Here is an 11,391-nt window from a genome sequence, read left to right as displayed (position 1 = left end):
TAGGTGTGGGCAGAAAATAGATGTGTCTCAAAAGAAATCAGTCTGAGCCTGAACCTGTTATCAGCACACTTAGCAGCTGCGTAACCCTCATCTGGCTGTCAGGCTGTTGGGCAATAGTGGCAGGACTGGGTTCCCTTGTACTCTTGAAAATTCCCTGCTAGGTTACCATGAATAGAAAAAGACAAAAGGGTCTGCCCTTTGTAATCTGTCATTTTTACCCTTCGCTGATGTGTTTCACTGTCTAGTGCTAGGGGTTTTTGCCCTCTCATTTTCTCCTGTGAATGACAGATGTGGCTCACTGAAAATGAGGCATAGATGTGACAATGAAGCTAGAAACTGCCTTGAAAGATGTCACTTGGCATCCAAAATTGCTTTGGCACATCTTTACTGGTTATTGCACTACCCCATGCTCTAGACCTTTGGACTGCTGATAAATTCAGGGGTGGGGGAAAGGATAGCACACTTCTGTGAGGACTGTGCGTGTTTCACCAGTCTCTAGGGGGAGAGAGGACAGGACTGTGACAATTGGCTTCCAACACATTGGAACATGGGAATATGATTCAACAGAGCAGAAGAGTCATCCACACACTGTCAATTTTTATTTCAATTTTCTTAATTTCATAGATAGCAGATGAGAATGACAGGGAAATTTGGACAAGAAATTCTGTGTAATAGGTTGATTGCTTGAAAAACCTGACTGCATCTGTCATAAGAGAATTAAATACACTCTGCTGATTCACTTGATTTTGTGCTGGTTCATCTGGCTTGGGCTGAGGGAAGTTGTGTTCTTTAGAGTAGCTGAGGGAAGGAGTAAAATTTCAGTAAGACTGAGCGGAATGTGCATATGAGCAGATGATTCTTCCCTTTCATGTGTTGCTGTTTCAGAAGGCTGATTATTTAAGTCAAAAATGATATCATATGTGCCTTACAAACTGCAGGGTACTTTTGGTGTGGCAGTGAGCCACTGTAGCATGGTTTCCACCATGGACTGGGATTTCTATTCCCTATCCTATCAACCTGCTTTTCAGACTTTCAGCAAAGTGCTCCACATCCACAGTCAGAAACTGCAAAGCAAGAGAGGATCTGAGCACATTGTCCTGTGTTGGGTCAGCAAACTATACATGCATCTCTGGGAGAGGTGTTGCAGTTGTACTTCAGAGGGGTTGGACTAGATGATCTTTAGACATCCTTTCCAACACCTACCATTCTGTGATTCTATGACTATTCTCTACATTTCACAGAGGCAGACCAGAAGAGGTGGCCTCTTTCTCCCTCTCACACCATAAGGCAGATCTGCTATCTCAGTATTTGAAAGGCTTTTCTATTTGTTTAAGGGTTTTGTGTTTGAAAATAGTCAAGAGTTTGCCTGGTCTTCCAGAGAAGGATTTCTGTGACAAGGAAATTAATTTATCCATTTGAATTTTACCAGAGACTTCTATATCAAGTGGCTTTAAAATGTACTTAAAATGTTTATTTAAAATCCAAGTCAAATGTTTTTTAACAAACTATCTGAAGACAGAAGAAACAGACTTTTTGGAGTAACTGTATTGTTTATTGGTTGTATTGCAGTAGCACCTAGAGAACCTATTGTGCTAGATGCTGAACAGGTAAGAGGTGGTCCCTGCCCATGTGAGCTTACAGCCTTCAGCTTAGCCTCAGCATCATCCTGCTGGGGATTCACCAAGCATTCATTCTCCTTATATGTCTGCTGTTTTAGCTGGGCTCTCCTGGAGCAATGAGGTCTAAACTGCAATCTTCATTTCCTCATTACTCACAACAGAGCAAAGATCAAGCAGGAGGCAAGTTTGAGAGAGCTGATCAACTTGCCCTTTCCCAATGTACATTTCTCAAGCTGATTTTTCACATGCTGTAAATTACCAAGCCTGTGGCTGAGCCATGTGGGCTTCCTGAGATCACTGCTGCTCCTTGAAGAGCTCTGGTTTCCTTGTTCCCAGTGTCCTCAGGCAGAGAGGTGTTTGGATAAAAGGAAGCCTTTTCAGTGGTTTATATAATTTAAGAGAAAAAGTAGTTTTCGTTTTGCCTTCTAAGTTTTCATTCTTATTCATTACCTTCCCACAGTTGCTGCCATATGGGGCAAGGGGGAAGATAAAATAAAAAGCCAGACATCACACATGCACACTGTCAAATCATCAAAGTATCAAAAACAAAGCTGGCAGGAGCACAAACTTGTATAAATATGGAGGCCAGGTGGGGAAAGGACACTGACTAAGCACATCAGGTCACCTTGTCCCATTGGGCAGCTTTAAGTTAAGTGAAACAAACTCCATCCATTTTTTTGAGCTTGTTGCCTGGGTCACCATCCCATCCTTTTCCAGTTCCTTTGTCAACCCTCAGATATAGCTAAGAGACAGTCCCAGGAAGGGATGAATGAGAAATTCTTCACATTGGTTCATACTTGATCAAGTTTTGGAGTCCTAGGGACAAAATGAGCCAAAGGATAATTTCTCTAGACCTGTCTGTTCCCTTCTCCACTATCGCTGTGGTATGGACTGGCTCCTACAGCCTGAGAAGGTGATGAAATGAAAAGGAAGGGGCAACGTCATCTATGCTTGGTTTTGGGTGGAACCTGTCCCTTTCATCTGTAAAAAAGCAAGGGAGAGCCATTGTGCTTCATTTGCAGGGATGTGAGAAGGATGGGATGTGAGAAGTAAATCCAGAACAAAAAAAATAAAATAATTGAGGTTAACAAACTTGCAAGTCAGAGAAAGGCAGAGGAGAGATCTGGACCTTGGCAAACAGAAAAGTTGAATTGTGGTTTCCAGTGTGTGTTAGAAGCCTAGCTCTGATTGAAGCTACGTGGCTTCTGAGTAATGCTGGCAGAAGCAGAGCAACTGGCAGTTTGGCATTGTGTTAGCAGAGGAAGGACAGCTCTTTCTACTGAGGTGCTTTTAACGTGTTACCCACCCCCTGAAATAAATAAATAAATATCCTGAAGCTGTGTGCAACTTTGGTGCAGCTCAGCTGAGCTGTCTCTGAACCCCTTGTTAAGGAGACCCTGTTATTGCCCCACATCTCACAAGACAAGGGCAGTGTCAGGGAACAGCATTCAAACCACAAGCCAAATGCAGAGTGCTCTGAAACCAAATCTCTCTGCCTGCAAGTGAAGCTTAGGTTCTTATTACTTATTTCTAAATGTTTTGTCACAGACTTCAGACTTCCTTTGGAGATGGGGAAGGTGTAAAAAAGAGGGTGAGTGTTCCCTGGCCCAAGCTCAGTATCTAGAATCTCTGCTTGGAGCTTTCATGGCAGAAGGGCTTTCTCAGAGAAGCCTCCTGTTCACAACCTATGGTGCAGCATGCATGTCTGGGAGATGCATAAGCAGCTACCAATGTGCTTTGAGATTGTGACACTCAGCTCCCTGTACCTAAGGAAGGGGGGGGAAAAAAAGGAAAAAGAAATGTCTTTACCTCTGTAGAGGTGGGTCTAGATACAGTCATCTGAATCCCACATAGCCCAAAAAGTCTGGGGGAGCTTTGGATGTGGAGTGCTGTGACCTGTTACAGGGACAGGCTCCAGCAGGTATTACATGGATGTGAATCCAAATCCAAATTCCCACAGATTTTTGGCTGCCAGTTGGCTGGGAACCTTTATTCTACCTCTAATTCCACGAAAGAAAAAGAAACAAAACCCCATAAAATAAAAGGTGCTTTTAAAATACTATGAGGAGAGAAACTGCCATGGAAATAAATAGCAAAAATAACTATATTAACATTTCTGATGTCACAGCAGCTCTGAAATTCAAGTAGTGTGCACATGCCTACAGCACTTTCTCACAGCCACTGCCGGCGCAGCCTGAGGTTCAGAGCTCAGATTGTGTCCCACTGTTCACTGAAACAACCAACTCTTCCCTGGCTGGAATGGATTTGGAGAAAAGGGAGAGGAAAGATGGATGCAGTCCCTGCTGATAATCAGGTCCTTGCTGCACCCACCCGATGCCATGCTTTAGTGGGAAAAAGACACAAAGTTCACTTGTTTCTGTCTGTGTTGTGTCTGAGGTATGATGGCTGTGCTTCAGAGCTGGAAAGGGTATTGCTTCAAATAGTCCCCCATCCGCCTGGGCAGAGGGAGCTGGTCCACGTCAGCTGTGGACTTGTTAATCTGTAGCCGGCACAGGTGCTGCAGGCTGGGGACGTTGTCTTTGCGGCCCAGCGGCCGGATGAGTTTCAAGTGTACTGCAGCTGCTGCCATCTCTTTTTGCATGGGAGGTAGAGGAGATGGAGGCGGGTAAGGAGCATCGTTCTTGCTCTCCGTTGTGCAGGACAGGACGTAATGCTGGATAAGACTGACTACATCTGGGAAGGCCAGGATGCGAGGTTTGGACAAGTAGTTTGAGTCTAGCCGGAACTTGCTGTCAGTGTACTCAATGCGCACGTTGGTGGGACCTCGGTTTGTCTTGACAGAGAGCGTGAACAGGTAGCTGGGGTGAGTGCTGTCTCGTACCAGGAAGGTGCCCTCGGGCATCTTTTGGAGATGCTGCTTGGCCTCACTGGCGGTGATGGATCCCCAGTACCAACCTGGAAAAGTATCACAGAGAGAACTTGTTAGGGAAAGAACCTACTAAAGGACTGATGGTATATTTAAGGAGACCCTGAAGCCTATTGAGTTCAGGGCTTGGGAAGCAAGCAGGCCAGACTTGGTAAGACCTTAAAAAATTAAGACCATGTGCAATTCTAATAGTTTCCTTCCTGGGCTTATCATTATTCTGATGGGGCTTATGAGAAGGATGACTACTTTGGCAGCTACTGCAGCTTACAGAGAAAGGGGGGCACTTTGCAATCCTTTCTCTTAAGTTATAGAAGGCAAAGCTTTTGCTTACACTAGTAGCAAATAACTTCATGATACATGCTTGTAGAGACTGCAGATATGATTGCTACATCCACAAGAGTCAGCCATGGCTGTGACAGAATCGGGTTCCCAGCTGAAGTGGGATCAGAAGATTCTTCCTGGAGCTCGGATTGCACAGGTGACTCCCTGCTCCCTGCAGCCTTCTGTCCTCGTGCATTTGTGAGTTAAATCTTACCGGATTCTCGCAGGTAGGAGAAGGTTTTTGCAATGCAGAGAAGGTCTTCTTCAGGATCTCGTGTCTGAGATGGGTTGCTGTCCGCAGCTGGTGTTGCAAAGGCAGGTGCAGACTCCTCCTGGAAGGCCATAACTGGGAGGGGCTGCATGATCGGCTCCGAAAGCTCCACCTCAATGCCCCTGGGTGACAGTCTCCCGAGCTTTTCCTCTGCCAGCAAAGGATGAGGTCTGAAAAGAAAGGCATACTCTGCTATTTTCCTTGTCTTGAAATAGATTGTGGTGTCTGTCCAGTGCACGATACATTGTACTGCAATATGTTATGCTTTCTAAACAGATCCTCAATGTGCTAGTTTCAGAGAGAGAGAGAAGAGAGGGTGTGGAATTACAGGGCTAAAGATAAGCCCTTAAAAACAAGGAGAGCGCATTGGACTCTTTTGCCTTGTAAAAGGTCTGTCTTGCAATTTAGGTTGTTTTGAAATCTGATGGGTTTAGATGTTGCCTTCTAATACGTAGTTTCAGAGGCAATAAGGTTCATAGCAGCATTACAGCTTCACTTACATCATTACAGTGTCAGAGCATTTCTTTCTCTGCCAGTGGGTTTGTTAGTCATGCAGTATAATTAGAAGCAGAATTAGAAATACTTAGGTTTTGTCCTGTCTGCTTTCTGCTCAACGTTGACCTGATCCTAAATATGTCTGCTCGACCCCAGGGTGAGCTGATTTTGTAGTGGAATAATGGCAATTCCTGTTTCAACTAAGCCTGTGCACTACACAAACCCTAGTGTTCAACAGCACAAGGGAGATCTCGATGAGACTGTAATCCCTGCTGGATTACACAGCAGGAGGGTCTGCCATGGCTCTGAAAGTTAATCTCTCTGTGTCCTAGAGAGAGCCTTCATGGAGCCATTCAGCATCTAAGTGCAAAGCCTGGAGCTCTGATGGGGTACTCCTCTGCAGCACAGGAGGTTCCCAAAGGAAGGCAAAGCTCCAGGGGAGGATGGATGTTGGGAGCCAGGGGAGACTTCATCCTCAGGCAGGCTCCTGAGCAGAAAACCATTTGTGTGCCCTGCACTGCTGTATGTTCTGTTCTGTACCCACCCCGCCCTGGCACTCTCTTGCCCGAGGCATACTTTAAGACACTCAATAGAAACGATGGCTGAGTTTCCTGAAAGACACAGCACAGTCCTCCACATGAGACTGTTAGGGCATCACCAGAGCTGATGGCGATTACAAAGGCAGCAGCCACCTCCTCCCACATCACTGAAGAGAGAAGCAGAGGGAGACTCCAAGGTCATCAGAATTTCCCTTCCAATCTTCTTCCTTCTCTGTGCTTTATGTGAAAGTGACACTTGAGGTACACAGAAAAATGTGTTGTAAACTGATCTGCACCTGATCACAGCTGCTCTCCACCTTTTCAAAGTGACAAGTCTCAGGTATGGGACACTGAGAAAGAAGGGGAGATGCGGAGAAAAAGAAGGTTACAGAGAACCTGAAAATGATTTATGATTGACAGCCACAATCAGTTCCATGACTCTGCATTTCTAATAAAACCACGTAGGTTTTGGAGTAAGGTTTCTAAAACTACTGGTAAAATTGAATGTACAGAGAGACACTTGAGCCCACGCAACACACAGCAAACCCCTGCTGTTCAGTTGCTATTCAGAAAAAAAAACCATTATTCCTTTTCCATATGTCAAGTCACATTTCAGAGGCAGAATATCTACTTGGTATTCATGGCATTTGATCTTCACTTCTCCGTTTCTGTTAGTGGGTGGGAAGCCAGACCTGGCTGGCCCTTGTTGTCACCAGGTAGCCTTGATCACAGGGACTGTGTTTTCAGTGGTTTCCACAGAACAGTGAATCCGAATCTCCCTTTAGACCTGGCAATCTCTGCTGGGAAACCTCAGAATTCTCTTGTGTCACCTGAGCTACATTTGTAGGTGTTGAGGGCTGCATTTTCAAAGGTATTTGGTTGTCTCTCTTTTAATGTCATGGTCTTCACAAATGTCTAGCTACCTGCTTTCTTGGGGAAACGAGAATACCCACCCTTTTTGAGCAAGGATGACTACAAGAGGATTCTTTCCGTGTACTGAACCTAACATACCAGTTCACACTGTGCAAGGAGGGAGTTAAGCAGGACTGCTGGCAGAGCATTCACTCCTAGGTACATTCTTACATGGACTGTTCACTGAGCTAAAAAAGGCTGTCACCAGCATTCATTAAAATCAGTCCTGCACTGCTCACTTGTTCCCTAAACTCAGATACTCCCCAGTCATACTCCAGATCTCTGTACTGATTTTCTTCCTGGAAAATTGTTCCAGACTACCTTTTGGGAAAGGCTTTGAACAAAAAGCTTTCCTTGTTCTTAGAACAGAACTATGTTTGTTTTGGTTTTTTTTTTAATTTCTTTTTAAAATATGCCTACTTTAGAGAGGAAATCAGAAATTGGCTAAGAGGCTTGGGAAGGAAGGAAACAAGAGATGGCAAAGCTACACAGGGAAACGTACCCCCAGTTCACTGCAGAAAGTTGTTCATTTTGAATGCTCTAGCCTTTCACAGTTTAGTCCTTCAAAAGATGTATCAACTGTGTGATGTTATCAGTAAGTTTCATTTATAGAGACACTGTGGGTCTCTCTCAAGCAGAGCTCATGTGCTTAAAATGAGTTTTCGCATTGCACTCTGCTGCCTTACACTTTCTGTCACCTGAAGGTGCACAAGCCCAGACCCCAAGCAGTCACTGTGGACATTCTTCCACCAAAGCCAGGGCAGGGCTATGCTTATACTCTTCTATTTTCTGTCTGTATACCTGCTTTACTCCTTTCTCCCACTACACAGTTCTAGTGCAACTACATCCTCAAAGAAGCAGGACAGAACAGAGATGGGGGGGATTAGAAATACTCACTAACTGGGAAGTGCTGGTGTCCTAAACAGGCTGAAGAAAGAAGAGCTGCTGCTGTGGCCAAACAGAGCAGCTCCAAGCATGGGAAAGGGAGGGCAGAGGAATCAGCGAGTAATGGCAACTACAACTTGTAATGCAAGTACATTTGCAAGAGGGGTAAGAAGGGTTTTGTGGGATAAGAACATGCTGAAAAAGCTGACATGGAAGAGTCAGCCCTTTAGTGGGGCAAAGTTAAGTATCTGAAGGTAACTGGTGCTTGTAAGAAGTAAAGAAAGGGAGATCTGGAGTATTCAGACTGAACAGTGTAAAGTGTTAATACAACTGCCACGAGGAAGAAAACAAATATATAAAACTTGGCATGTTTGGGGTTGAGAGACACAGCAAATGAACTTCCCTGTGCTTTGGTAATTAGTGTTTCAAATAGCCTTGGAAAGCCAAGAAAGTTCAAGGGAATCGGGTATGTCTGGTATCATCTACTGTTAGCTTTGCAGTTACCGTGCTGATAAGCTAATCTTTCTAACAGTACAGATAGTAGAAGAAAGTGTGTCAAGCTGCTCTCCCTTCCATCAGCCCCATTCCAAGACACCTATGGGAGCTTGGTCTGAATAGGAGGGAGAGTGTGGAGTACAGGATATATGGAATCCTGGAGGGTAATGAAAACCAAGCAATAAATGGGCATTAAAAAAAATAAGAGACAGCCATCTACACATAACAAGTGCTTAGTGGGTGAAGGGAAGCACTAGCTCTAGTATTTTAATCCTGGAGAACAGCTTCAAGTAAAGATTTCACAAAGCCTAATTTGAAAAATTAATTTCCTTTACCACGACTATAGGAATAGCAACAGCAGACTGAAAATGAGAGTGAAAACAAACTCACTTGACGAGTAGGAAAGTATTGGTAAGCATGAACTCTGCTTGTCTGTGGAACAGATCTTAGGGGAAAATGGCAGAAAAATCCCCATGCGTTAGTCTTTTAAAGCAGCCAAGGCAAAAGCACTGCCTCTGAGGAAAATCTGCTGTGCACAGGAGGAAGGGGAATGCTAACAGCATGGCTCAGGCTGAAACAAATGCAAATGCACTTCCCAAATATGCAGCATGTGTAAAAATGCTGTATGATTCCTGCAGACCAGCCTTTTACTCATAATGATGACCTGAGCTGACCATAGAGTCACTCAAGTGCCAACATGCTGGTGGCACCAGGCAAGGATAGCCGAGAAGAGACTTGTTACCCGTTCCACTGAACAAAGGTGGTGTTAATATATACATGTGCCACCTATGGCTTTCATTCTCCAGAGTGCCATGTATGGCTAAGTCTGCGTACATATACACGCATCTAATCCTACCTGTGCAAGCCAGACAAAAAGTAAACAGTGTTTAGCATAAAGATTTACTTAGACAAAAACATCTGAAGGGAATTTTTCCAGGTAACTTCTTCCCTGAAAGCAGCTTGTTTCACCGAGAGATCGGAGAACACCTCTGGTCTGGGGCTTGTTTCTAGCTGGAGCTGCACACATGGCACTGAACAACACACACTGAGATGCTAGTCATTTTTACTCCCTCAACCACCTGGAATACCACCTAGATCTAAAGCAGTAGAAAGTATGGAAATCAGGAATACTTCATGGATCCATGATTTTTGGCCATCGAATTTAAAAAGCAGAAACATGAAGCACAAACAGAACTCAGCCAGCGTGAGCCATTCCTAGTCCATTACAGTGACAGCAACTCAAATGAGCTGAAACACTGCCTCAAAGGATCTTAGAATTATCAAACCATAACTAGTGATGAAGGCTGCAAAGCATCTTACCCCTGAACACAGAGGATCATGTCACTCCTGGACCAAGGGAAAAGCATTAAGTCTTCAAGAAGGTGGGAAGCGCTTTCTCCTCTTTTGTCTCTTCTCGTCTCCCTTTTCTCTCGCGTCCCAGAAGGAGCAAGCTAATTCCAGCCTCTAGGTTGGGGTTGTCGGCGAGAGAAGGCTGGAGAGCCCCGCAGAGCCGTGTTCCAGAGCCAGAAGCAGCCCAGCAGCAGGCGAGTGGGGCTATCCAAGAGCGACTTTGCAGGTTGTTCGGCAACTTTGGCCAGGAAAAGGTGTGCCCTTCAGTGCCTCAGGAAAGAGTCTTGTCCTTCTGCTTTTCACACTGCGACAACAAATAGTTTTAAAAATAACCAAAGGGAAATGACATCTATCTAGAGAGGAACTGATCTTCCTTCAGCCTTTTGGGAAGAAAGAGGAAAAAAAATCCGAGCTCTCTGCAGTAGGTATCAACAAATAATCCCGCCGGGCGTGCGGGAGTAGAGCCGGCAGAGCAGCGACCGCCTTTCCCCCTGCCTCTACAACTAATGAAGCTCCGCGGAGAAAAAAGAAACCACCACCCTACTGAGTAATCTTTTGTTTGCCCCTTTTAATCTGTTCCAGGAAGTGAGGGATTCCTGGAATCGCATTGTATTCACATCACTCTTCCGATAGCGGCCAGGCGGGGCGGGAGGGGGAGGGGGGGCTAAAACCAGCGAGAGAGAAAGTATAAATAGCTATGCCCATAGCGGCTGCGAAGCCCTCCCGGGAGGGAGGGGAGGGAGGGAGAGGAACCCGCCAGCCGTGCAGGGCCGTGTTCGCGGAACCGCCTTTCATCCATTTCCAAGAACTTTCCAGGAACGCGGGGCCGCCGTGCAGGGCGCTGCCAATGGGCGCCTCCGCCGTGAGCGCGCCCACCAATGGGAACTGGCCGGGGTATGCTCGTTTACCAATAGGCGTTAAGAGCCGTAAGGCCGCAAGCCAATGGGGTGCCGCCGCAGCCCCCGCCTGCCGCATGCGCGGGAAGCCTCACATGCGGCGCGGTGGGGCGCGACGGCGGCGTCTGTTGTTCCGTCAACGCAAGAGCGCCATCTTGTGAACGCCTGGAGAATAGTGCTTGTGAGGAGCTCTGCCACACAAAGCTGTGTCCTAGCTTCAACCTGACAGCGCAAAGGCTTTTCTCTGTGCGGGTATCTATATCCTGCATCCCAGAGGGTGGATTTCTCGGAAAGCCAGAAAAAGTACACGGCTGTCACTCAGGGGATGCAGTGTTTCAGAGAAACAAGTGACTGTTTTCAGCTGATGGGTGATCATTTCTTGCTGCTAGTATGGATTTCTACCTGACGTTGCTATCAAAGCAGTGCGCTCCATGCAAATCAGTTTTGTATATCATAGAATGTTAGGGGTTGGAAGGGACGTCTAAAGATCGTCTCCCCTGCTAAAACGGGTCACCTAGGGCAGGTCAGATGGCAATGCATCCAGGTGGGTTTTCAAAATCTCCAGGGAGGGAGCTGAGGTTGTTTAGCTTGGAAAAGAGGAGGCTCAGGGGTGACTTCATTGCTGTCTACAACTACCTGAAGGGAGGCTGTAGCCAGGTGGGGGTCAGTCTCTTCTGCCAGGCAACCAGCAACGGAACAAGGGGACACAGTCTCAAGTTGT

General features: G+C 45.9%; 1 protein-coding gene across 1 annotated transcript; it reads right to left on the bottom strand.

Moving 5' to 3' along the window:
- Positions 1–1,530: 1,530 nt before the first annotated feature.
- Positions 1,531–10,576, bottom strand: CISH (cytokine inducible SH2 containing protein). Its single transcript, XM_064156495.1, has 3 exons — positions 9,745–10,576; positions 5,042–5,268; positions 1,531–4,535 (listed from the first exon to the last, which is right to left on the bottom strand). The coding sequence occupies exons 1-3, from the start codon at positions 9,789–9,791 to the stop codon at positions 4,033–4,035; spliced, it is 777 nt and encodes a 258-aa protein (XP_064012565.1). The 5' UTR covers positions 9,792–10,576; the 3' UTR covers positions 1,531–4,032.
- Positions 10,577–11,391: the final 815 nt, after the last annotated feature.

Source organism: Pogoniulus pusillus, chromosome 16 (genome assembly GCF_015220805.1).
Source record: "Pogoniulus pusillus isolate bPogPus1 chromosome 16, bPogPus1.pri, whole genome shotgun sequence".
Taxonomy (NCBI): Eukaryota; Metazoa; Chordata; class Aves; order Piciformes; family Lybiidae; genus Pogoniulus; species Pogoniulus pusillus.
Note: the sequence above shows the minus strand (reverse complement) of the source record. Positions and strands in the feature narration are given on the sequence as shown.